Source organism: Dromiciops gliroides, chromosome 3 (genome assembly GCF_019393635.1).
Source record: "Dromiciops gliroides isolate mDroGli1 chromosome 3, mDroGli1.pri, whole genome shotgun sequence".
NCBI classification, from domain to species: domain Eukaryota; kingdom Metazoa; phylum Chordata; class Mammalia; order Microbiotheria; family Microbiotheriidae; genus Dromiciops; species Dromiciops gliroides.
This window is the reverse complement of record NC_057863.1, coordinates 351,242,487-351,268,036: the sequence shown is the minus strand read 5'-3', so window position 1 is coordinate 351,268,036 and position 25,550 is coordinate 351,242,487. Positions and strand designations below refer to the sequence as shown.

The window sequence follows — 25,550 nt, the reverse complement described above, 5'->3', positions numbered from 1 at the left end:
TCTCCCTTACCCCATGGGAGATAAGATTAGGTGTGGCTGCTTCTTTTGTGTTCTGAGGAGATGGCTTGAGAGATCGGCAGCTACCCCTCACCCACCTCCTCTAGCCACCACCAGTGGGGGATGGTCCTCCCTCACTAAAGGAACTTTCCACAGGCAGATGGTCGCTCCCATCAGTCTCCTATAAAAGTACCTACCAGCCTCCTGCTCGAGGAGATAGGTACCTCAGAGCCACGTGCTTTGTTCCATACCTCTCTCCCCATGAGAAGTCCAAGGTTTTCTTCCATGGTTTCCCTTCCCCTCCCTCCTTCCCTTCCCTTGCCCCTAAATAAACTACCATCTTATTCTAACTGCTTTTGTGTGCAAGAAGGTGTCATTCTTTAAAGAGGAATTCCTAAGAACCCCAACTCTTACCCCAAACCGGTACCCCATTTTCCTCCATAACACAAGGTTAAATGATTTAGCCAAGGTCACACAGCTAGTAAGTACTGGAGGCTCCATTTGTTTTTGTTTTTGTTTTTGTTTTTGTTTTTGTTTTTGTTTTTGCTGGGCAATTGGGGTTAAGCGACTTGCCCAGGGTCACAGAGCTAGTAAGTGTTAAGTGTCTGAGGTCGGATTTGAACTCAGGTACTCCTGAATCCAGGGCCGGTACTCTATCCACTGCGCCACCTAGCTGCCCCTTGGAGGCTCCATTTGAACTCAGGTCTTCCTGACTCTAGGACCAGTCCTCTTTCTATGGGGCCCATGTAGCTACTATGATATTTGGGTGTATATTGTTATTTATTTATTTATTCATTCATTCATTTTTTTTATTTGTTTATTTAGCAGGGCAGTGAGGGTTAAATGCCCAAGGTCATGCAGCTAGTAAGTGTCAGGTGTCTCTAGCATCAATGAGATTTTTTCGCCTGTGCAGCTGTCACCACATTGCCACCGATAACCTGTGAGTGGTTGTATTTCTCCTTGATGTGCTTGATCATGTTAACTTGGAAAATGGAGTTTCCTTGAGAAGAATCCAGCACAACCACATCGACACCAGCCTGGGCCAGCAAGTCAAGCCGATACTTGTCGTTCTCACGGGTGCCGGTGGCTGCCCCACACAGAAGCTGCTTCTTGGTGTCCTTGGATGCCAGGGGGGTAGTCCCGATTCTTCTTCAGGTCTGTTCGGGCAATGGTGGCTACTAGCTCGTCATCCTCATTCACAATGGGGAGCTTCCCTTTCTTGCTCCGCTGCAAGATTTCATTGGCTTTCTTTAGTGTGACTCCTGCAGGAGCCACTACTAGATCCTCCCTCCTAGTCATGGTCTCGCCCAGAAAACAGTCATGTTCCTCCTCCTTAAGAAAGTCGATGTCACGAAAGGAGATGATGCCCACCAGGCGGCTGCCCATCTTGTCATTGTCTGTGATTGGGATTCCACAGAAGCCATGCCTTGCCCTGGCTTCAAACACATCTCTGACTCGATCTTTAGAGCTCAGGACCACAGGGTCAGTGATGAAGCTCTGCTCATATTTCTTTACTTTACGCACTTCATTGGCCTTCTTGGTAAGTGCTGAAGTTAGGGCTACTTGATCTGCTGAGAAGTCTATATAGCCCGGGAGGATAAGGGAGTCATTGCACGTGAACCCATCTCCGCAGTTGAAGAGTCGCTGCGCCGTGAGCCCATCATCTGGAACGTAACAAGTGCCACCGCTGTTGAGATAGTCTGCCATGAAGACTCATATGAACCGATGTATAGTGAAGTGAGCGGAAGTGGGAAGACATTGTGCAAAGTGGCAGCAGTATTGTTCCGATGAGCAGTTGTGAATGAGATAGTCTGCCATGGGGAGGACGGGACGGGGAAGGGGGAGGGGGAGGAAGTGGGCCGGGCTGGCAGGAGACCCGGGCAGAGCCACGTGGGGTTGATACTTCTCCCGCCTCAATACGGTACTTGTAACGTTAGCTATAGCAATGAGAAGAAAAAGGAATGGAAGGAATTAGAAGAGGCAATGAGGAAACATAATCATCACGCTTTGCAGATAATAGAGAACCCTAGAGAATCAACTGAAAAACACCTTGAAATAATTAACAACTTTATCAAAGTTGCAGATGTAAAATAAACCCATATAAATCATCAGCATTTCTTTATATGGCCAAGAAATTTCAGCAGCAAGATAAGATAAGAAAGAGAAAATCCATTTAAAAATAACTGTAGACAATATAAAATACTTAGGAGTCTACCTGCCAAGACAAACCCAGCAACTACATGAACACAATTACAAAACACTTTTTTCTTCCTTCCTTCCTTCCTTTCTTTGTGAGGCAATTAGGGTTAAGTGACTTGTCCAGGGTCACACAGCTAGTAAGTGTCAAGTGTCTGAGGCTAGATTTGAACTCAGGTCCTCCTGACTCCAGGGCCGTGCTCTATCCACTGCGACACCTAGCTGCCCCTACAAAACACTTGTCACACAAAGTCAGATCTAGACACTTGGAAAAACATTAATTGCTCATGGGTAGGCCAAGCCAATATAATGAAAAAGACAATTCTACCTAAATTAATTTACTTACTCAGTGCCATAACAATAAAACTACCAAAAAGCATTTGATAGAGCTAGAAAAAATAACACAATTCATCTGGAAGAACAAAAGATCAAGAATATCAAGGGAATTACTGGTGGTGGTGGTGGTGGTGGTGGGAATACAAAGAAAGGTTGCCTAGCAAAACCAGATCTCAAACTATATTACAAAACAGTAATCATCAAAATTATCTGGTACTGGCTAAGAAATAGAATGGTGGCTCAGTGGACTAGAGTAGGTACATAAGACACAGTAGTTAGCAACCATAGTAACCCAGTGTTTGATAAACCCAGAGACCCCAGCCTTTGGGATAAGAACTCACTATTTGACAAACACTGCTGGGAAAACTAGAAAACATTAGGACACAAATGAGGTGTAGACCAACATCTTATACCATATATCAAGATGAGGTCAAAATGGGTGTATAATGTAGACTTAAAGGGTGACACCATAAGCAAATTAGAAGAGCAGGGCATAGTCTACCTGTCAGATATATGGAGAAGGGAAGAATTCATAACCAAACAAGAGATAGAGAGAATTAAAAAATATAAAGTAAATAATTTTGATTACATTAAAATAAAAAGCTTTTGTATACACAAAACCAATGCAACCAAGATTAGAAGGAAAGCAGAAAGCTGGGAAACAATCTTTACAGTAAGTGTCTCTGACAAAGTCCTCTTTTCTCAAACATGTAGGGAACTGAGTCAAATTAATAAGAATACAAGCCACTCCCTGATTGAGAAATGGTCAAAGAATATGTACAGGCAGTTTTCAGCTGAAGAAATCAAAGCTATCTATAGGTATATAAAGAAGTGCTCTAAATCACTTTTGATTAGAGAAATGCAAATTAAAACAAGTGTGGTGAACCACCTCACACCTATCAGATTGACTAATATGACAAAAAGGGAAAATGATAAACGTTGGAGAGGATGTTGGAAAATTGGGACACTAATGCACTGTTGTGGGAGTTGTGAAGTGATCTGACCATTCTGGAGAGCAATTTAGAACTATGCCCAAAGGACAATCAAACTGCATACCCTTTGATCCAGCAGTAACACTACTAGGTCTGTCTCCCAAAGAGATCATAAAAAAAGGGGAAAGGACTTACATGTGTAAAAATATTGATAATAGCCCTTCTGTGGTGGCAAAATATTGGAAACTGAGGGATGTCCATCAATTGGGGGATGGCTGAACAAGCCATCCATATACCACTATTGTGCAATCAGAAATCTTGAGCAGGCCGATCTCAGAAAAACCTGGAAAGACTTGTAAGAACTGATGGAAAGTGAAATGAGCAGAACCAGGAAAACACCTTACATGTTGTCTGCAACATTGTGTGATGATCAGGTATGAATGACAGCTCTTCTCAGCAATACAATGATCCAAGACAAGTACAAGAGACTCAGGAAGGAAAATGCTATCCAGATCCAGATCCAGAACATGATGGACTCCGAATGGAGATTGAAAAGCATTCTTTCACTTACTTTATTCTTTTTCATGATTTTTTGCTTTGATCTATTTCTTCTTTCACAACTGTGAATCACATGGAAATGTTTTACATGATAGCACATGTATAACCTATATCAAATTGCCTACCATTTTCCAAAGAACAGAGTGAATGGAGGGGAGGGAGAAAAATTTGGAACTCAAAATTTTGTAAAAAGGAATGCTAAAATAGAGCACCGGCCCTGGATTCAGGAGGACCTGAGTTCAAATCCGGCTTCAGACCCTTGACACTTACTAGCTGTGTGACCCTGGGCAAGTCACTTAACCCCAATTGCCTCACCAAAAAAAAAACAAAAAAAGAAAGAAAGAAAAAGAAAAGAATGCTAAATTTTTTCTTGACGTGTAATGGGGGGGAGGGAACAAAATACTAATTTTTTTAAAGGAAAAAAAAAGACCATGAGGTAGGGCTTACTAGCTGTCATGGGGTGCAGAGCACCCCAGAAGTTCTCTGGGGCACATCAAGGAATCTTCTCCTTGAGAAACTAAACCAGAGGACAGATAACGCCTAGAGAGATAAGCTGAACCAAATCGGATTGAGCTAGTTTCCGATTCCTACCCTTCATTCTGGTCTCCCTTACCCTGGGGAGATAAATTTGGGTCTGACTTCGGCCTTTGTGTTCTGAAGAGGGATCTGTAGCCACCCCTCACCCAATTCCTTTAGTCACTACCAGTGGGGGATGGTCCTCCACTCCTCACCCAATTCCCCCAGCTACCACCAGTGGGGGATGGTCCTCTCTCACTAAAGGAACTTTTCACAGGCAGATGGTCCACCCCCATCAGTCCTCTATAAAAGTACCTTCCAGTCTCCTGTTCCAGGAGATTTGGTACCTCTGAGCCATGTGCTTTATGCCAGTCTCCCCATGAAAAGTCCAAGGATTTCTTTCATGGTTTCCCTCCCCGCACCCTTCCCTTCCCTTGGCCCTAAATAAACGACCACCTTATTCTAACTACTTTTGTGTGCAAGAGGGCGTAATTCTTTAAAGAGGAATTCCTAAGAACCCCAACCCCTAACCCAGCCCGTACCCCATTTCCCCTATATCATAGCCTTCATATAGTTTGGGGAAGTATGAGAGAACAAAGAACAGGAAGCATAAAACAATGAGATTAATTACATACTCTGAAGTATCAGATGATGTTAACACAATTGGATAGAAGTCAGGAATGCAGGGCTAGCAACAACCCCGCTTTCCTTCTTGTAAGTATGGAAAGCTCATCAGTGGTGTCTACCTACATGGCTAGTTAGGGTCACCTAACAGTCCAGACTCTGGAAGGACAGCCATATTTGCAAAGATAACACTTCCTGGTAGCCACCTGCATCTTGCAAAGCTTGTTAGACAGGATAACAAATCTCACTTAATTGCACATTGGCAACAAGATGTGTAGAGACAAAGAGATCATTGTACCATTATAATTATATAATTATAATGATGTGAAAGACTTAGTTACTCTGATCAATACAATAATCCAAGACAATTCCAAAGGACTCATGATGAAAAATGCTATCTGCCTTCGGAGGGAACAGAGGACCCCTGAGTGCAAATCAAAATATAATTTTCTCACTCTCCTTATTTTCCTTGCCCTTTTTTTGGAGACAAGAGTTAATATGGTGTTAATACGGACCACCTGGATTTGATGGAGCTGCCTTATTATCCAAAAGTATTTTATGAAACCCTGGATTAATAGGAGCAAAATGCCCTTTGCCTGAACTCCAAACTGAACCCAGATAAGTCCCTCCCTGGTGACATCTTTCCCCAGGATAGTAAGTTCCTATCTTGTGGGGACATATTTCCTCCATATTTGTTATAACTGGAATTGTTAAAAACTGCTTTGCATTACATCCATTTTTGTTATAGTATTTGCTTTGGGGTTGATTTGTATCATGCTAATGAAACTGACAACACCCTGTAACCACTGAACAAAAAAAACTTATATACCCTCAGAAAGAGGGAGTCTTCGAGCTCCTCCTTTGGAAGGGGTCTTCGCATGAATCATGCTTGTTTTTTCCTGGGACAAAAAACTGGTACTGTTTTTCCTGTCTGTCTCTGATCTGTTTTTTCCTGTAGGAGAAATTATGTTCTCTGATTTGTTTGTTTTTTGTTTGTTTGTAGGAGACAGGCAAATAATATCATATCGCTTGCCTTCTCAGTGGGCGGAGGAGGACGAGGAAGACGGAATAACTTGTTCCTATTACGTCTTCCTCCCCAGGAGTGTTCTATCACGTTGAAAATGCCGTCCGTCCGTCCGTCCGTCCGTCCGTCCGTCCGTCCGTCTGTCTGTCTGTCTGTCTGTCTGTCTGTCTGTCTGTCTGTCTGTCTGTCTGTCTGTCTGTCTGTCTGTCTGTTGAGGCTGGGGAAAGAGAAGAGGGTTGGGACAGGCAGAAAGAAGCTCAGATGTGAGCCCAAGGAAGCGATTGGTCGCCTTGTTGCGGAAGTGGGGAGGGCTATGCAAATGAAGTTTCCGAGTAGGCAAGATTTTCTGGGGGCTAGGCCAGGGAAGTGTCTTCTTGCGCGAAGAAAGTGCTAAGTTTAGCAAAAAGTCCGTTTTCTCGCGTTTTTTCAGGTAACCGACTAGCTGTGTGAAGGCTCAAGTCTGGCGGCGGTTTTGGAGGGTGTGGGAGCTAGCTGGCGGAGACGGGGAGGCTTGGTCAACTATTTAGTAGTCGTCCCGCGTTTATAGGGGTTTTGTTGCGAAGGTGGCGGGGGCGTGGCAGACCCACCCTTTATCACTTCTCGGCCCTTCTGTTCTTATCAGTTTAATATCTGATGCGTCCTTTGTCGAGGACAATCTATTAAATGGATTTTTGAAGCTGGGAGTCAGAATAGGAGCTTTCTCCGTCCGCTCCACGCGTCGACCCGGCATTGCAGTACTTCTGAGAACGGTGCATTTTCCCTCGGGGAAGAAAAAGTCGGTTTGAATAGTAAAAAGTGATTCCTAGGAAAGAGATTGAGGTGATTTTTGCGGGTCTGAGGGGAACGTTCGGTTAGTTAGAACAACTTCGGGTACCGAGGGGGATGACGAGAGGTCGGATAATCCGTAGATCGCCTACCCGGAGGAATTTGCCTCTCTACCTTCCTCCCCACCCCCGTGCCCCCCTCTCTGTACAAATAACGATTTCTCATGCTTTCACTATCAGACTTTGTACTCTGTGAAGATACAGTTTCCATGCCTTCGCTGTGAAGAGTTTCCATACCATCATTATCCATTCTATGTTGTATCGTATCGCGGTCATTTTGACAACATTCTTGCCCCACTACGTCAAGTACTTAAAGGGATTCGGTTCTCCTACTACTCCCTTAGAACCAGTTCCGCCAATAGGGGATGGGAGATTTTCCTTATTTGCCGGTTCAGATCTACTTTGATGATCAATGGGAGTTAAGCCGCCTGAGCCAAAAAACTGGACCGGTTATGCCAGGTGTCCAGTAGGGGGAAATATAAAGCTTTTTTTTTTTCCTTTTTTTTTTTTAGTGAGGCAATTGGGGTTAAGTGACTTGCCCAGGGTCACACAGCTAGTAAGTGTTAAGTGTCTAAGGCCGAATTTGAACTCAGGTACTCCTGACTCCAGGGCCGGTGCTCTATCCACTGCGCCACCTAGCTGCCCCGGAAATATAAAGCTTTAGCAAACGTGGTACCTTTCTTCACTCCTGGTGGTAACACACCCAATCCACAGAGTACAGAAAGAGAACACAAATGCAAAGGATTCAAAACAAAACCCTCTTACAGAACTGAATAGGGGAAAATCCCTTTCCCCTCAGGAGATCAGGAAATGCCATCCAGGTGGGTTTGCTTTCCAGAAGCAGAAATGGGGTTGTATGGACAAAGGGGAGGAAAAAGACAATTTGGGGAGATAAAGGATATTTATCCCGTGTTCTGGGGCGGGGGGGGGGGGGAAGGGGACGGGGCAAGGGGGACACAAGCCTAAAATAAGTATGAAGAACCAGTCCCAGTTCCAACATTGACTAGATTTGTGATCTTGGGGAAATGGATCCTCACTCTCTTCCTCTGTAAAAGAGGCTTAATAAATACTTCCACAACCTCCATTCCTGGACTTTTTGTAGAGAAAATTGCTTTCTAAGCCTTCAAAGCACAAGTTAAGCAGAAGAACTTAAGTGGCATTAGTAGGAAAGGCTGCTGTGGCCAGCAAAAATCAAAAGGAAAGACCCTCGCTCCTACACCAGGTAGAAGCTATGGTTAATGTAGGGGATATTCCCCTTTGTCCGAACAAATCATCACACACACACACACACACACACACACACACACACACACACACCGCAACTGACTGAATCATTAGGGAATAATCAGTTGAGACTTAGTGGCCTCTTGATGATGAATGATCCCTGGTATCATGTGATGGGAAGGGGGAAGGGGGGAAGGGGAGAAGGGGGGAAAACCGAACCTGGTCTCGTGCCATTAGGATGAAAAAATGCCTAGTATTGCCCATACAGCCTAGGGTCATTTCCTGCTACAAGTTCCAGTAGAGATAGTGCGGGTTTGCTGGCGGTTCCCTGCAGGCTGGAAGTGTGACGTGAGGAAAGGGCAGGCAATATGCAGATAAGGAGGCTTTCGGGCGAGTATTCCCTGAGCTTTTCTGTGGCATACAGAGATTTTATGGGGTAGAGAGAATTAAGTGCGGTGCTCTGGTTAGAAATGTCGAGCGACGTTGTTGTGTTTTGGGCCTGGATTTTTGCGTAGGCGAGGTGGGAGTGCTGTGTGAGTGTTGCCATGTCTTTAATGTGTGTGTGTGTCGCGGGAGTGGGCGTTCATGGTGTCCCAAAGCATACTTACCTGGCAGGGGTGATTCCATGATCACGAAGGTGGTTTCCCCAGGGCGAGGCTTATCCATTGCACTCCGGATGGGCTGACCCCTGCGATTTCCCCAAATGCGGGAAACTCGACTGCATAATTTGTGGTAGTGGGGGACTGCGTTCGCGCTCTCCCCTGATTTACGAGTTGTAATGTGAGGCGTTAACTGTACTTTTTTTTCTTTTTCTTGCTATCTTTTCTGCGTTGTTTCTCGAGGCAGGGATATGGTTGTCTTCTTCTTTCTTGGCGCTAGTTGCTTCGTTTGGGAATTTTTTATGGGTGGTGCTGATTCCTTTTACTCGCCGCACACGGAACGCATCGCCACGATTTCCCTTTTGATAAATCAAGCTCGCACCTGCTCAATCTTTCGCTTTCCACTTAATGCCAGAAAGGGTCCTTCGAAAAAGAAGCTTAGTCATTGAAGTTCTTTACTTATTTCTTCGCGCCACCTCTCAATTTTTCAATTCCCAGTTCCCTGTCTTCTGCTCAAAGCGACAGATCTCGCCATCACCCCCAATCTAAAGGGAGAATAGTACCTAGAGTCTGGGAAAAGCCTTCCATTAGACAAGCTGGTTCAAATTAATGCAAGCACAGGGAAAACATCACCAGAGAAGAAGACACGGGCCGGGGGGCCTTCACGGTGTCTTACCGGTGATCCCTTGCCAGGTGCCTGAGGGTGTATAAGAGGGTATGGATACTCCTGTGTTTCCTCTCTGCTTTGCCACGTCGGGAGAGAAAGTCATTTTAGAGGTGGTTTTTTTTTTGTTTGTTTTGTTTTGTTTTAATTCAACAGTGACCATTTTCCGCGCTTTATCGTTTTTACCGAAAGGGACGAAAAAGGAGCTCTCAAGCCCAGCAGTTTTCTGAAATTCTGCGCCAGTTTTCATAAAAGTCACGGACAATTGAATCGGTATCCTGTATAAGTAAAGACACGAATTTGTTTTCCTCCTGGTCATATGTAATCACAGTCCCAGTTGGTTCGCTGTAGCGTTCCTGAAAAATCACTTTTAAAAGCACTTGCCATTTTCGAGAGATTGGCTTTGGTTTACCCAACAAATGTAGACACCCCTTGCGGTGTGGTTGTTCCTTTCCTTTCCTTTCCTTTCCTTTCCTTTCCTTTCCTTTCCTTTCCTTTCCTTTCCTTTCCTTTCCTTTCCTTTCCTTTCCTTTCCTTTCCTTTCCTTTCTCCTTTCCTTTCTCCTTTCCTTTCTCCTTTCCTTTCTCCTTTCCTTTCTCCTTTCCTTTCTCCTTTCCTTTCTCCTTTCCTTTCCTTTTTCCTTTCCTTTCCTTTCCTTTCCGAGGCAGTTGGCGTTAAGTGACTTGCCCAGGGTCACACAGCTAGTAAGTGTCAAGTGCCTGAGGCCAGATTTGAACTCAGGTCCTCCTGAATCCAGGGCCAGTGCTCTATCCACTCTACCACCTAGCTGTCCCAGCAACAACCACAACTACATCGAAACATACTGGAATGGGGCAGCTAGGTGGCACAGTGGATAGAGCACCGGCCCGGGAGTCAGGAGTACCTGAGTTCAGATCAGGCCTCAGACACTTAACACTAGCTGTGTGACCCTGGGCAAGTCACTTGGCCCCAATTGCCTCACTAAAAAAACCAAAAACCAAAACAAAACAAAAAACAAAACATACTGGAATGTTCAACAGATTGTGCGTTTGTTTGCATTCGAATCAATTTTTTTGAGATCGCAACTACGTAACCGAAAAAACACTGGTCAGAGAGACAACTCCGGGGCACATACCAGGTCTGCAAGTGATAGATTCAAAGGCAGCTAATTCGTTTTTTACAGGAAATGGCATTTTATTCAGGTACTGCCCAGAATGTGAATCACATAGTGGTTTCCATTTCCCATAAGGATCACGGCTGCCTTAAACGGGGCAATTCCACTGGAACAAAGGTTTATGCTTATGCAGATCAGGAGCTAATATCCCGTATCTAGCTGGATCCTGAAAAGTCAAAACTGAGAAGCTAGGAATTATAGGTGTTTGAAAGAAAGAACACACAACTCACACAAAATAGATAGTCTGGATGCAAGATGAACTAACACTGCAAGGGTGTGTGTGTGTGGGGGGGGCGGTTGAGAGCTCCAAAATATGCCTGCTAAATACAAAAATAGACCTTTACATTACCCCAATTTTTACCTAAAGGAAAACTGAATAGACATTCGTTTTTCTGTCATAGATGTGAATTTGATGTAAAACCTCTGTCAGCACAGCTTGACTTTGGACAGATTATCTGGTCCTGGTCATTGTCCTTGACTTTAGCACTGTCCCTATCTCTTTCTTTATCAAAATTTGGTATCTCCCCCCCCCATTACAAGTAAAAACAGTTTTAAACATTGTTGTAACATTTTTTGAGTTACAAATGCTCTCCTGCCCTCCTTCCCCCTCCTCCACTCCCTACCCCAGAAGGCAAGCAACTTGATTTTGGTTGTACCTGTGCAGTCATGCAAAACATATTTCCATGTTAGTCATGCTGTGAAATAAAACACAGATAAAAAGAAATGAGAAGGGGCAGCTAGGTGGCACAGTGGATAGAGTACTTGAGTTCAAATCTGGCCTCAGACACTTAACACTTACTAGCTGTGTGATCTTGGGCAAGTCACTTAACCCCAATTGCCTTGCTAAAAAAAAAAAAAGAAATGAGAAAAAGAAATAAGGAAAAAGTGTGCTTCTACCTGCATTCAGTTCTTTCTCTGGAGATAGACAGCATTTTTCTTCATAAATCCTTCAGAATTGTCTTGGATCATTGTATAGCTGAGAAGACCTACATCATTCACAGTCAACCATCACATAATATTGCTGTTACTGTACACAATGTTCTCCTGGTTCTGCTCATTTCACTTCGTATCAGCTCATGTAAGTCTTTCCAGGTTTTTCTGAGAGCATTCTGCCCATCATTTCTTACAGCACAATAGTTATTCCATCACAATCATACACAACACCTTGTTCAACCATTCCCCGATTGATGGATATCCCTTTGATTTCAAATACTTTAAAAAAAATCATGAAAGTATTTTATTATTTTCCAGTTACATGTAAAGATTAGTTTTCAATATTTGGGGGGGGGCAGGGCAATGAGGGTTAAGTGACTTGCCCAGGGTCACACAGCTAGTAAATGCCAAGGGTCTGAGGCAGGATTTGAACTCAGGTCCTCCTGAATCCAGGGCCGGTGCTTTATCCACTGCGTCACCTAGCTGCCCCCAATATTTGTGTGTTTTTTTTTAAATAAAAGTATTTTATTATTTTCCAGTTACATGTAGAAATAGTTTTCAACATTTGTTTATATAAGATTTCCAATTTCAAATTTTTCTCCCTCCCTCCCTTCCCTCTCCCCCCCCTCCCCTAGACAGCAGGTAATCTGATATAGGTTATATATACATAATAACATTAAACATATTTCTGCATTAGTTATGTTATAAGAGAAGAATCAGAGCAAAAAGGAAAAACCTCAAAACAGAAAACCAACAGCACCAAAAACAAAAGAAATAGTATGGTCCAATCAGCATCCATATTCTACAGTTCCCTTTTTTTTTTCCCCTGGATTTGGAGAGCCTTTTCCATCATGAGTCTTTTGGAACTTTCTTGTACCATTGGATTGGAGAGCAGAATCTAGTCTACCACACTTGATCAACACATAATGTTGATGATACCGTGTATAATGCTGTTCTGGTTCTGCTCATCTCAGTCATTATCAGTTCATGCAAGTCCTTCCAGGTTTCTCTGAACTCCTGCTCATCGTTTCTTAAAGCACAATAGAATTCCATTACATTCATATACCACAACTTGTTCAGCCATTCCCCAATTGATGGACATCCCCTCAATTTCCAATTCCTTGCCACCACAAAAAGAGCAGCTATAAATATTTTTGTACATGTGGGTTCTTTTCCCTTTTTGATGATCTCTTTGGGAAAAAGACCCAAAAGTGGTATTGCTGGGTCAAAGGGTATGCACAGCTTTATAGCCCTTTGGGCATAATTCCAAATTGCTCTCCAGAATGGTTGAATCAGTTCACAGCTCCACCAACGATGCGTTAGTATTCCAATTTTTCCACAGCTTCTCCAACATTTATTATTTTCCTTTTTTGTCATATTAGCCAATCTGACAGGTGTCAGGTGGTACCTCAGAGTTGTTTGAATTTGCATCTCTCTAATCAATAGTGATTTAGAGCATTTTTTCATATGGTAATAGGTAGCTTTGACTTCTTCATCAGAAAATTGCCTGTTCATACCCTTTGAGCATTTCTCAATTGGGGAATGACCTGGATTCTTATAAATTTGATTTAGTTCCCTATATATTTTAGAAATGAGGCCTTTATCAGGAGTACTGGCCATAAAAACTGTTTCCCAGCTTTCTGCCTCCCTTCTAATTTTGGATGCATTGCTTCTGTTTGTACAAAAACTTTTTAATTTAATGTAATCAAAGTCATCCATTTTGCATTTCATAATATTCTCTATCTCTTGTTTGGTCATAAACTGCTCTCCTTTCCAAAGATCTGAAAGGTAGACTATTCCTTCTTCTCCTAATTTACCTATGGTATCACCTCTTATGTCTAAATCATGTACCCATTTTGACCTTATTTAAGTATAAGGTGTCAGATGTTGGTCTATGCCTAATTTCTGCCATACTATCTTCCAGTTTTCCCAGCAGTTTTGGTCAAATACTGAATTCCTATCCCAGAAGCTGGGGTCTTTGGGTTTATCAAACAGTACATTACTAATGTCATTTACTGCTGTGTCTCCTGTGCCCGGCCTATTCCATTGGTCCTCCACTCTATTTCTTAGCCAGTACTAGGTGGTTTTGATGACTGCCACTTTATAGTAGAGCTCCACATTTGGTACAGCTAACCCACCTTCCTGTGCATTTTTTTCCCCATTATTTCCCTTGATATTCTTGACTTTTTGTTTTTCCAGATGAATTTTGTTATTATTTTTTATAGCCCTATAAAATAATTTTTAGGCAGTCTGATTGGTATGGCACTGAATAAAAGGACATTAATTTAAGTAGAATTGTCATTTTTATTATATTTACTTGGCCTATCCACGAGCAATTGATATCTTTCCAATTATTTAGATCTGATTTGATTTGTGTGAAAAGTGTTTTGTAATTGTGTTCATAGAGTTCCTGGGTTTGTCTTGGCAAGCAGACTCCCAAGTATTTTATATTATCTACTGTTACTTTATTTATTTATTGGTGGGGGGAGGGTGTTTTGTTTTGGTTTTGGTTAGGCAATTGGGGTTAATTGACTTGCCCAGGGTCACACATCTAGTGATTGTCAAGTGTCTGAGGCTGGATTTGAACCCAGGCCCTGACTTCAGGGCCGGTGCTCTATCCACTGGGCCACCTAGCTGCCCCCCTCTACCCCTACTTTATTTATTTTTGTTTGTTTGTTTGTTTTCTGGTGGGTTTTTTTGTGAGGCAATTGGGGTTAAGTGACTTGCCCAGGGTCGCACAGCTAGTTAGTGTCAAGGGTCTGAGGCCAGATCCGAACCCAGGTCCTCCTGAATCCAGGGCCGGTGCTCTATCCACTGCGCCACCTAGCTGCCCCTCTACTCTTACTTTAAATGGAATTTCTCTTTCTATCTCTTGCTGCTGGACTTTGTTGGTCATGTATAGAAATGCTGATGATTTATGTGGGTTTATTTTATATCCTGCTAATTTGCTAAAGTTGTTAATTGTTTCAAGTAATTTTTGAGTTGATTCTCTAGGATGCTCTAAGTATATCATCATATTATCTGCAAAGAGTGATAGTTTTGTTTCCTCTTTACCTATTCTAATTCCTTTAATTCCTTTTTCTTCTCTGATTGCTAAAGCTAACATTTCTAGTACAATATTAAATAATAGGGGTGATAATGGACATCCCTGTTTCACCCCTGATCTTATTGGGAAGGCCTCTAACTTATCTCCATTACATGTAATGCTTGCTGATGGTTTTAGGTAGATACTGCTTATTATTTTAAGGAAAGCTCCACCTATTCCTAAACTCTCTAGTGTTTTTTTATTAGGAATGGGTGCTGTATTTTGTCAAAGGCTTTCTCTGTATCTATTGAGATAATCATATGATTTTGGTTAGTTTTCTTATTGATGTGGTTGATTATGTTAATAGTTTTCCTAGTGTTGAACCAGCCCTGCATTCCTGGTATAAATCCCACCTGGTCATAGTGGGGTTTTTTTGTTTGTTTTTTTAGTGAGGCAGTTGGGGTTAAGTGACTTGCCCAGGGTCACACAGCTAGTAAGTGTTAAGTGTCTGAGGACGGATTTGAACTCAGGTACTCCTGAATCCAGGACTGGTGCTCTATCCACTGTGCCACCTGGCTGCCCCTGGTCATAGTGTATTATCCTCGTAATCACTTGCTGTAATTTCCTTGCTAATATCTTATTTAAGATTTTTAGCATCAATATTCATTAGGGAAATTGGTCTATAATTTTCTTTCTCTGTTTTTGCTCTGCCTGGTTTTGGTATCACCACCATATTTGTGTCATAAAACGAATTTGGTAGAACTCCTTCTTCACCTATTTTTCCAAATAATTTGTATAATGTTGGAATTAATTGTTCTTTAAATGTTTGGTAGAATTCACCTGTAGACCCATCTGGCCCTGGGGATTTTTTCTTAGGGAGTTCACTAATGGCTTGTACAATTTCTTTTTCTTTTTCTTTCTTTTTTTTTTTTTTTTTGGTGAGGCAATTGGAGTTAAGTGACTTGCCCACGGTCACACAGCTAGTAAGTGTTAAGTGTCTGAGGCTGGATTTGAACTCAGGTACTCCTGAATCCAGGGCCGAGTGCTTTATCCACTGTGCCATCTAGCTGCCCCACAATTTCTTTTTCTAATATGGGCTTATTTAAGGATTTTATTTCCTCTTCAGTTCACCTGGGCAGTTTGCATTTTTGTAAATATTTATCCATTTCATTTAGATTGTTAAATTTATTGGCATACAGTTGGGCACAATAGTTCCTAATTATTGCTTTAATTTCCACTTCATTGGTGGTAAGATCACCCCTTTTATTTTTGATACTGGTAATTTGGTTTTCTTCTTTCTTTTTTTAAATCAAATTAACCAGTGGTTTATCTATTTTATTGTGGGTTTTTTTTTTTCATAAAACCAGCTCTTAGTTTTATTGATTCATTCTATAGTTTTCTTGCTTTCAATTTTATTAATTTCTCCCTTAATATTCAGGATTTCTAATTTAGTATTTAATTGGGGATTTCTAATTTGTTCTTTTTCTAGTTTTTTAAGTTGCATGCCCAATTCATTGATCTCCTCTTTCTCTTTTTTATTCATGTAAGCAGTTATAGCTATAAAATTTCCCCTAAGCACTGCTTTGGCTGTATCCCATAGATTTTGGTATGTTGTCTCATTATTGTCATTCTCTTGGATAAAGTTATTGATTGTTTCTATGATTGGTTGTTTGACCCACTCATTCTTTAGAATGAAATTATTTAGTTTCCAATTGATTTTCAGTCTACCTTTCCATGGCTCTTTATTACATGTAATTTTTATTGCATCATGATCTGAGAAGTATGCATTTACTATTTCTGCCTTTCTACATTTGACTATGATGTTTTCGTGCCCTAATACATGGTCAGTTTTTGAAAATGTGTCACGTACTGCTGAGAAAAAGGTATATTCCTTTCTATCCCCATTCAGTTTTCTCCAGACATCTATCCTGTCTAACTTTTCTAGTATTCTATTCACCTCTTTTTCACTTCTTTCTTGTTTATTTTGTGACTAGAGTTATCTAATTCTGAGAGGGGAAGATTCAGATCCCCCACTAGTATAGTATTACTGTCTATTTCCTCTTGTAACTCATTTAACTTCTCCTCTAAAAACTTGGATGCTATACCACTTGGTGCATACATGTTTAATATTGATATTACTTCATTATCCATAGTGCCTTTTAGCAAGATGTAGTTTCCTTCCCCCCCTCCCCCCATTTTTGCCTTTGCTTTGTCTGAGATAAGGATTGCTACCCCTGCTTTTTTTACTTTAGCTGAAGCATAATATATTCTGCTCCAACCTTTTACCTTTACTCTGTGTGTATCTCTCTGCTTCAAATGTGTTTCTTGTAAACAGCATGTTGTAGGATTCTGGTTTTTAATCCACTCTGCAATTCGTTTCTGTTTTATGGGAGACTTCATCCCATTCACATTCACAGTTAAAATTATTTATTTAATTGTTTATTTCCCTTCATCTTCTTTTCCCCTTTGTACTCTTTTCCCCCTTCTTTCCCCCTATTCCACTTGACCAGTGTTTTGCTTCTGACCACTGCCTGCCTCAATCTGCCCTCCCTTTTATCAGCTGCCCTTCTTTATCTTGCCCCTTTTCCCCCCACTTGTGTCCTCCCTTCTATCCCTTCCCCTTTTGTTTCCTTAAAGAGAAAGCCAAGTTTCTTTATACAAATGGGAGTGTATTTTATTCCCTCCCTGAACCAAATCTGATGAGAGTAAGGTTGCAACAATGCCCACCCCTCCCTTCTTTCCCTCTGTTGTAATGGGTTCTTTTTGTGCCCCTTCATATGATATAATTAACCCCATTCTACCTCCCCCTTCCTCTCCTCCCCCTAGTCTTCTTTTATTCTGCCCCTTAAGCTTCTTTATATCATCACATCAAAGTTGATTTAATAACAATACCTTTACAGAGATACCGATCTCAAGAGTTAAAAATATTATCCTCCTTCATGTGGACTCAAGCAGTTTAACATCACTGAACAACCCTTTTCTCCCCCTTGTTTACCTCTTTATATTTCTCTAGAGTCTTGTATTTGGAGATCAAATTTTCTGTTCAGTTCTGGTCTTTTTCTCAGGAAGCCTTGGAAGTCCCCTAGTTCATTGAATGTCCATCTTTTCCTCTGAAAGAGAGTGCTTGGTTTTTCTGGGTGGTTGATCATGGGTTGTAATCGAAGCCCCTTTGCCTTCCTGCATATCATATTCCAAGCCCTGTGATCCTTTAATGTTGAAGCTGCCAGGTCCTGTGCAATCCTGACTGTGGCTCCATGGTATTTAAATGGTTTCTTTCTGGCTGCTTGGGGTATTTTCTCCTTCACCTGATAATTCTGGAGTTTGGCTACAATATTCCTTGAAGTGTTCCTTTTGGGGTCTCTTTCAGGAGGTGTTCGGTGGATTCTTTCAATGATGATTTTATCCTCTGAATCTACAATTTCCTTAATAATTTCCTGGAATATGGTGTCTAGACTCTTTTCTTGATCATGGCTTTCAGGTAGTCCAATAATTCTCAGATTATCTCTACTGCACCTATTTTCCAGGTCAGTTGTTTTTCCAATGAGGTATTTCACATTTTCTTCTATTTTTTTCAGTCTTTTGATTCTGCTCATCAGATTCTTGTTGTCTTGTGGAGTTATCAGCTTCCATCTGGTCAATTTTAATTTTCAAGGCCTTATTTTCCAGAGTAAACTTTTGCACTTCTTTTTCCATTTGGCCAATTTTTTCTCTCATTTGGCCAATTGTATTTGTTAAGGAATTGTTTTCCTCAGTCATTTTTTGTGCTTCTTTTTGCAGTATAACTCTCAGTTCTCTTCTTTTTCCATTTTTCTTCCACCTTTCTTATTTGGTTTTTGAAAGCCTTTTTGAGCTCTTCAAAGAAGGCTTTTTGGTCTTGAGACAAGATTATCTTCCCTCTTGAGTCTTCACTTGTGGGCATTTTGGCCAACTCATCTGCGTTTGGGTTTTGGTCTTCCCTTTCACCATAGAAGTTGTCAATGGTAAGGGTCCTTTTTTGTTTCTTGCTCATGTTGTAGGCTATTTTTAAACGTATCAAGTTGAAGTCTGCTCCTGGGGCACAGGGTTCATGGTTGCAAGCTTCTTACTGCTCTTAGCTGCCCCACTCTCAGCTGTGTCCAGTTGCAACAGTGTTGAGGTGCCCACTGAGCCGACCTATGCTGAGAGAGCTACCCACTGAGCTGAGCTTTGCTGAGGTGAGCTGCCAGCTGAGACGAGTAATGCTGAGCCGCCCTCCCCTTTTTAGCCAGGTGAGAAAGACCTTTTCTGAAGTATTCTAAATTAGCTCATGTAGCAGGATTTTGTCTCTCATTTTGTAGGTTCTGTAGTTCTAGAATCTGTTTAGAGGCTTGATTTAATGTTGTGGGTTTTTTTTTTTTTGGGGGGGGTTGTTTTTTTAAGGCAGGCAATTGGGGTTAAGTGACTTGCTCAAGGTCACACAGCTAGTAAGTGTTAAGTGTCTGAGGCCGGATTTGAACTCAGGTACTCCTGACTCCAGGGCCGGTGCTTATCCACTGCACCACCTAGCTGCCCCCTAATGTTTTTGAGGGAAATACGGGAAAGCTCAGGAAAGTCCTTAGCTTCTCTCCGCCATCTTGGCTCCACCCCAATATTTGTTTTTATAAGATTTCTAATTCCAAATTTTTTTCCCTCCATCCCTTCCCTCCCCACTCTCCAAGACGGAAGGCAAGTTGATATAGGTTATATATGTACAATCATATTAAGCATATTTCCAGAGGGAAGCCAGGTGGCAGCTGGACCTGAGTTCAAATCCTGCCTCAGACACTTGACACTTACTAGCTGTGTGATCTTGGGCAAGTCACTTAACCCTCATTGCCCCACCCCACCCCCAAATGTTTTTTTTCCACTTTAGTCGTGTTGAGAAAGAAGCATCAGAAGGGGAAAACCTAAAATTTAAAAAAATAAAAGGAGAAACATGATTCAATCTGCATCTAGATTCCAGAGTTCTTTTTTCTGCATGTAGAGAGCACTTTCAATCATGAGTCCTTTGGAATTGTCTTGCATCATTGCACTGCTGAGAAGAGCCAAGTCTATCATAGCTGATCATCACACATTATTGCTGTTACTGTGTGCAATGTTCTCCTGGTTCTGCTCACTTCACTCAGCTTAAGTCTTTCCAGGTTTTTCTGAAATCTTCCAGGCTCATCATTTCTTGTTTTTTGTTTTGTTTTTTGCTGGGCAATTGGGGTTAAGTGACTTGCCCAGGGTCACACAGCTAGTAAGTGTCAAGGGTCTGAGGCCAGATTTGAACTCAGATACTCCTGAATCCAGGACCGGTGCTTTATCCACTGCACCACCTAGCTGCCCCTCATCATTTCTTACAACACAATAGTATTCCATTACATTCATATACCACAACCTGTTTGGCCATTCTCCAATTGAGGGGCATTCCCTCGATTTCCAATTATTGGCCACCACAAAGAAAGCTGCTATAAATATTTTCTTACATGTGGGTCTTTTCCCCTTTTTTTATGATCTCTTTGGGATACATCCCTAGTAGTGGTATTACTGGGTCAAAGGGTATGCACACACCAAAAATAAACAAATAAACAAACAAACAAACGAACGAACGAACGAACGAACGAACGAACGAATGAATGAATGGATGGACAGCTAGGTGGCGCCATGGATAGAGCACTGGCCCTGGATTCAGGAGGACCTGAGTTCAAATTCGGCCTCAGACCCTTGACACTTACTAGCTGTGTGACCCTGGGCAAGTCACTTGACCCCAATTGCCTCACCAAAAATAAATAAATAAAGGAATGAAGGAAGGAAGGAAGGAAGGAACAAACAAACAAACAAAGGGTATGCACAGCCCCATAGCCTTTTGGGCAGAGTTCCAAATTGCTCTCCAGATGGTTGGATCAGTTCTCAACTCCAGCAACAATGTATTAGTTTTAATTTGTCCACAGCTTCTCCAACATTTATCATTTTCCTTTCTTCTCATATTAACCAATCTGATAGGTGTGAAGTGATACCTCAGAGTTGTTTTAATTTGCATTTCTCTAATCAATAGTGATTTAGAGCAGTTTTTCATGTGGTAATAGATAGCTTTGATTTCTTCATCTGAATACTGCCTGTTCATAGCCTTTGACCATTTCTCAATTGGGGAATGACTTGCATTCTTATAAATTTGATTTAGTTCCCCATATGTTTTAGAAGTTAGGCCTTTTTGATTTCCAATTCTTTGCCACCAATAAAAGAAATGCAATAAATCTTTTTGTACATGTAGGCCTTTTTTCCTTTTAATTTTTTTATCTCTTTGGGACACAGACCTAGTATTGGTATTGCTGGATCAAAGGGTATGCATGGTTTTATAGCCCTTTGGATGCTTTGCAGAATTGTTGAATCGGTGCAAAACTTCACCAACAGTGGACCATGTCTCAGTTTTCCCACATCCCCTCTGTGAGATTTAAAATTGGATACAAGAGCATTAAACTCCACTTTAACCTTTCCCTTATATATCTCCCAGCCAGCCAGCCAGCCAGCGAGAGAGAGAAGGAAAGAGAGACCAACTTCCGTTCTCTCCTTGCTTTTAAGTTCGCACTCAGGAAGTGGAGTGCTTAGCAGGTCTCCTCCCTGAAAGGGTGGTCCTTCAAAAACTGGCATCCCTCCTTCAGTTATCCTAACCGACTGTTAAAAGCTTTCACTTTTTACCACACCTCCAACATTTGCCATGCCCCTTTTCTGTCATATTAGCCAATCTGATAGTTGTGGGGTGGTAGCTCAGAGTTGTTTTAATTTGCATTTCTCTAATCAAGGTGATTTAGAGCATTTTTTTCCATATCACTATTGATAGCTTTGATTTCTTCCTACAAAAACTGCCTATTCATACCTTTTGACCATTTATCAACTGAGAAATGGCTCTTATTTTTAGAAATTTCTCTCCGTTCTCTATATATTTGAGAAATGAGGGCTTTATCAGAGAAACTTGCTGCAATGTTTTTTTCACAGTTTTGATTACCAAGTGTGTATTTACCTCCATCCTATTCTCCCCTCTTTATCCCACTCTCTCTTTCTTTTCACCCTGTCCATTCTCAAAAGTGCTTTGCTTCTGACTTTTACATCCCCCAATCCACTCTCCCTTCAATCAGCCTCCCCCAACCTCACCCCCACCCCCTTCTCTTATTCCCTTCCCCTTCTGCTTTCTGGTATGGCAAGATAAAGTTCTATATCCAACCGAAGGTATGGTATTCCTTCTTTGAACTAATTCCAATGAGAGTAAGGTTCACAAATTAACTCCCCCCATCTTCCCTTCCACTTTTTATGGCAGATAATTTACCCCATTCTACCACTCCCTTTCCCCTTCTCCTAGTACATTCCTCTTTCTCACCCCTTATTTTTTAGATAATCATCTTGTCATATTCAACTCATACCCATGCCCACTGTAGAAGTATCCTCCTTCTAACTGCCCTAATCATGAGAAGGCTTTCAGGAGTTACAAATATCATTTTCCCATATAGAAATGTAAAGAGGTTAACCTCATCGAATCCCTTGTGAATTCTCTTTCCTGTTTACCTTTTTATGCTTCTCTTGAGTTGTGTATTGGGAAATCCTATTTTCTATTCAGTTCTGGTCATTTCATCAGGAATGCTTGAAAGTCCGCTATTTCATTGAATGTCCATTCCCCCTCCTCCTTCCCACCCACAAGGATTATATTAATTCTTTTGTCCTCTGGAATATCACATCCCAGGCCTTCTGATCCTTTAATGTAGAAACTGCTAAATTTCGTATTATCCTGATCAACACCTCACGCCATATACTAAAATAAGGTCAAAATGGGTACAGGATTTACACATAAAGGATGATACCATAAGTAAACTAAGTGAGCATGGAATCATTTGTCTATCAGATTTATGGGAAAAGGAAGAATTCAGGACCAAAGAAGAAAAAGAGAGTCAAACAAAATGTAAAATCAATCATTTTGATTATATAAAAGTAAAAAGCTTTTGCACAAACAAAACAAATGTAACCAAGATTACAAAGGAAGAAGAAAACTGGGAAAGAATTTTTGATAAAGGACCTCATTTCTCAATTATAGAGAGAACTGAGTCAAATTTATAAAAATACAAGTCATTCCCCACTTCATAAAATGCTCAAAGGATATGAACAGGTAGTTTTCAGACAAAGAAATCAAAGCTATCTATAATCATATGAAAAAATGCTCTAGATCACTATTGATCAGAGAAATGCAAATTAAACCAACTCTGAGGTATCACCTCACACCTAACAAAAATGAAAACTATTGGATATTAGAAGGGATGTGGAAAAGCTGGGATGCTAATCCACTGTTGGCAGAGTTCTGAAAAGATCCAACCATTCTGGAGAGCAATTTGGAACTAGGCCCAAAGGGCTATAAACCTGTGCATACCCTTTGATCCAGCAATACCACTGCTAGGTTTAGATCCTAAAGACATCCCCCAAAAGAGAAAAAAGACCTATTTGTACAAAAGTATTTCTAGCAGCTCTTTTTGTGGTGGCTAAGAATTGGAAACCAAAGGAATGCCCATCAACTGGGGAATGGCTAAACAAGCTGTGGTGTATGATGGTGATGGAATAGTATTGTGCTATAAGAAGTGGCAAGCAGGATGATTTCAGAAAGGCCTTGAGGGGGCAGCTAGGTGGCCCAGTGGATAGAGCATAGGCCCTGGAGTCAGGAGTACCTGAGTTCAAATCTGGCCTCAGACACTTAACACTTACTAGCTGTGTGACCCTGGGCAAGTCACTTAACCCCAATTGCCTCACTTAAAAACAAACAAAAACAAAAACAAAAACAAACCACAAAGGCCTTGAAAGACTTGTATGAGCTGATATATAGTGAAGTGAGCAGAAGAAAGAAAACATTGTGCACAGAGACAGCAATATTGTTTGATGAAGTACTGTGAATGACCTAACCATTCTCAACAATACAATGATCCAAAGGACTATTGAAGAAGCATACTATCCACCTCCAAAGAAAGAACTGATAACAATGGAACACAAACTGAAGCATGCTATTTTTCACATTCTTATATTTTTTCCTTTCATTCAAGTTTTCTTGTACAATATGACTAATATGGTAATGTTTTACATAATTGTACATGCATAGTAACCCATATCTGATTATTTACTGCCTCAGGGATGAGGGAGGGGAAGGAGAGAGGGAGGGATTGTGGCTAGTCCAATAATTCTTAAACTATCTCTCCGGGATTTATTTTCCAAGTCCAAATTTTTTCATTTTAAAAAACCTTTGTTTTTATTGTTGTTGTTTTTTTTGATGTCTCATGGTGTCATTAGCTTCCACTTGCCCCTTTCTAATTTTTAAGGAATTATTTTCTTCAGTTGTTTTGCACCTCTTTTTCCATTTGGCCAATTCTACTTTTTTTTTTTTTAAATGTACAATCACATTAAACATATTTCTGCAGTAGTCATGTTGTAAAAGAAGAATCAGAACAAAAGGGAAAAACCTCAAAAAACAAAAGTAGAAATGTTATGCTTCAATCTGCATTCAGAATGCACAGTTCTTTTTTCTGGATGTGGAGAACGTTTTCCATCATGAGTTCCTAAGAATTGTCTTGGATCGTTGTATTTCTGAGAAGAGCTAAATCTATCACAGTTGATCATCACACAATGCTGCTGTTACTGTGTACAATGTTCTCCTGGTTCTGCTCACTTCACTCAGCATCAGTCCACTTAAGTCTTTCCAGGTTTTTCTGAAATCTTCCAGGCTCATCATTTCTTACAGCACAATAGTATTCCATTATATTCAGCCCTTCCCCAATTGATGGGCATCCCCCTGATTTCCAGTTCTTTGCCACCACAAAGAGAGATGTTATAAATATCTTTGTTCATGTGTACCCCTTGATTTTGTTTTTGTTTTTAAGTGAGGCAATTGGGGTTAAGTGACTTGCCCAGGGTCACACAGCTAGTAAGTGTCAAGCGTCTGAGGCCGCATTTGAACTCAGGTACTCCTGATTCCAGGGCCGGTGCTCTATCCACTGTGCCACCTAGCTGCCTCCATGTGTACCCTTTTCCCTTTTTTATGATCTCTTTGGGATACAGACCTAGTAGTGGTATTACTGGGTCAAAGGATATGCACAATCCCATAGCCCTTTGGGTATAGTTCCAAGCCAATTTCACTTTTTAAGGAGTTCTCTTCAGTGAAATTTTGGGCCTCTTTTTACTATTTGTTTTTTAAGTTATTATTTTGTTCAGGATATTTTGTGCCTCCTTTATGAAGCTGTTGATTCTTTTCATGATTTTCTTGCATCACTTTCATTTTCTCTTTCCAATTTTTCCTCTACCTCTTTTACTTGATTTTAAAAATCCTTTTTGAGCTCTTTCATGGCCTGAAACCAAATCACATTTTTCTTTTCTTTGAGGCTTTGGATGTAGCAGTTTTGACTTTTTTGCCTTCTGAGTTTTGTGTTTTGATCTTCCTTGTCACCATAGTCACCTTCTATAGTTAGGATCTTTTCCTGCTGTTTACTAATTTTCCTAGGCTATTTCTTGACTTTTAACCCTATGCTAAAGTGGGGCTCTGCTTCTGGAGTGGAGGAAGCACTGTCCTAAGCTTTGAGGTTTTGGTGCAACTGTTTTCAGAGATAATTCTTGAGTCCCGTAAGTTGTTGGTTCTCCCAAGGAGATATGATCTACAGAGAGGTATGTTTACCATTGTCCTGGTCTGTTCTCTGGCCTAGGAGCAACCACAAGCATTCCTTTCAGCCGTGGAACTGGGACCAGGGTCCCAGCTCACTCATGGCTGCAAGCTCTGGCGTGTTGGTGCCCCTCCTTGCCCTGGGACTGAGACTCAGGACTTCAACCCAGATCCAAGAAGGAACAATGCCACAGAGTCCTTCCCCCAGTGGCAGTAAAGGGACCCTTATAATTTCCTTCTGACCAGTTGTCTGACCTCCTTATAGTCTGTGGGCTGAGAGGTTAGGAAACT

At 41.3% G+C, this 25,550-nt stretch overlaps 1 protein-coding gene, 1 non-coding gene and 1 pseudogene across 2 annotated transcripts; 2 read left to right on the top strand and 1 right to left on the bottom strand.

Moving 5' to 3' along the window:
* Nucleotides 1-884: 884 nt before the first annotated feature.
* Nucleotides 885-1,704, bottom strand: LOC122747590 (inosine-5'-monophosphate dehydrogenase 2-like). Its single transcript, XM_043993523.1, is given in 2 exon segments — nucleotides 885-1,130; nucleotides 1,132-1,704. Coding segments are annotated over 2 exon segments (819 nt in total).
* Nucleotides 1,705-6,775: 5,071 nt separating this feature from the next.
* On the top strand, nucleotides 6,776-6,943 carry LOC122752022 (annotated as a pseudogene).
* A 1,888-nt stretch (nucleotides 6,944-8,831) lies between these two features.
* On the top strand, nucleotides 8,832-8,995 carry LOC122752126. The gene has a single exon (XR_006355924.1). It is a non-coding gene; the product is annotated as a U1 spliceosomal RNA (small nuclear RNA).
* Nucleotides 8,996-25,550: the final 16,555 nt, after the last annotated feature.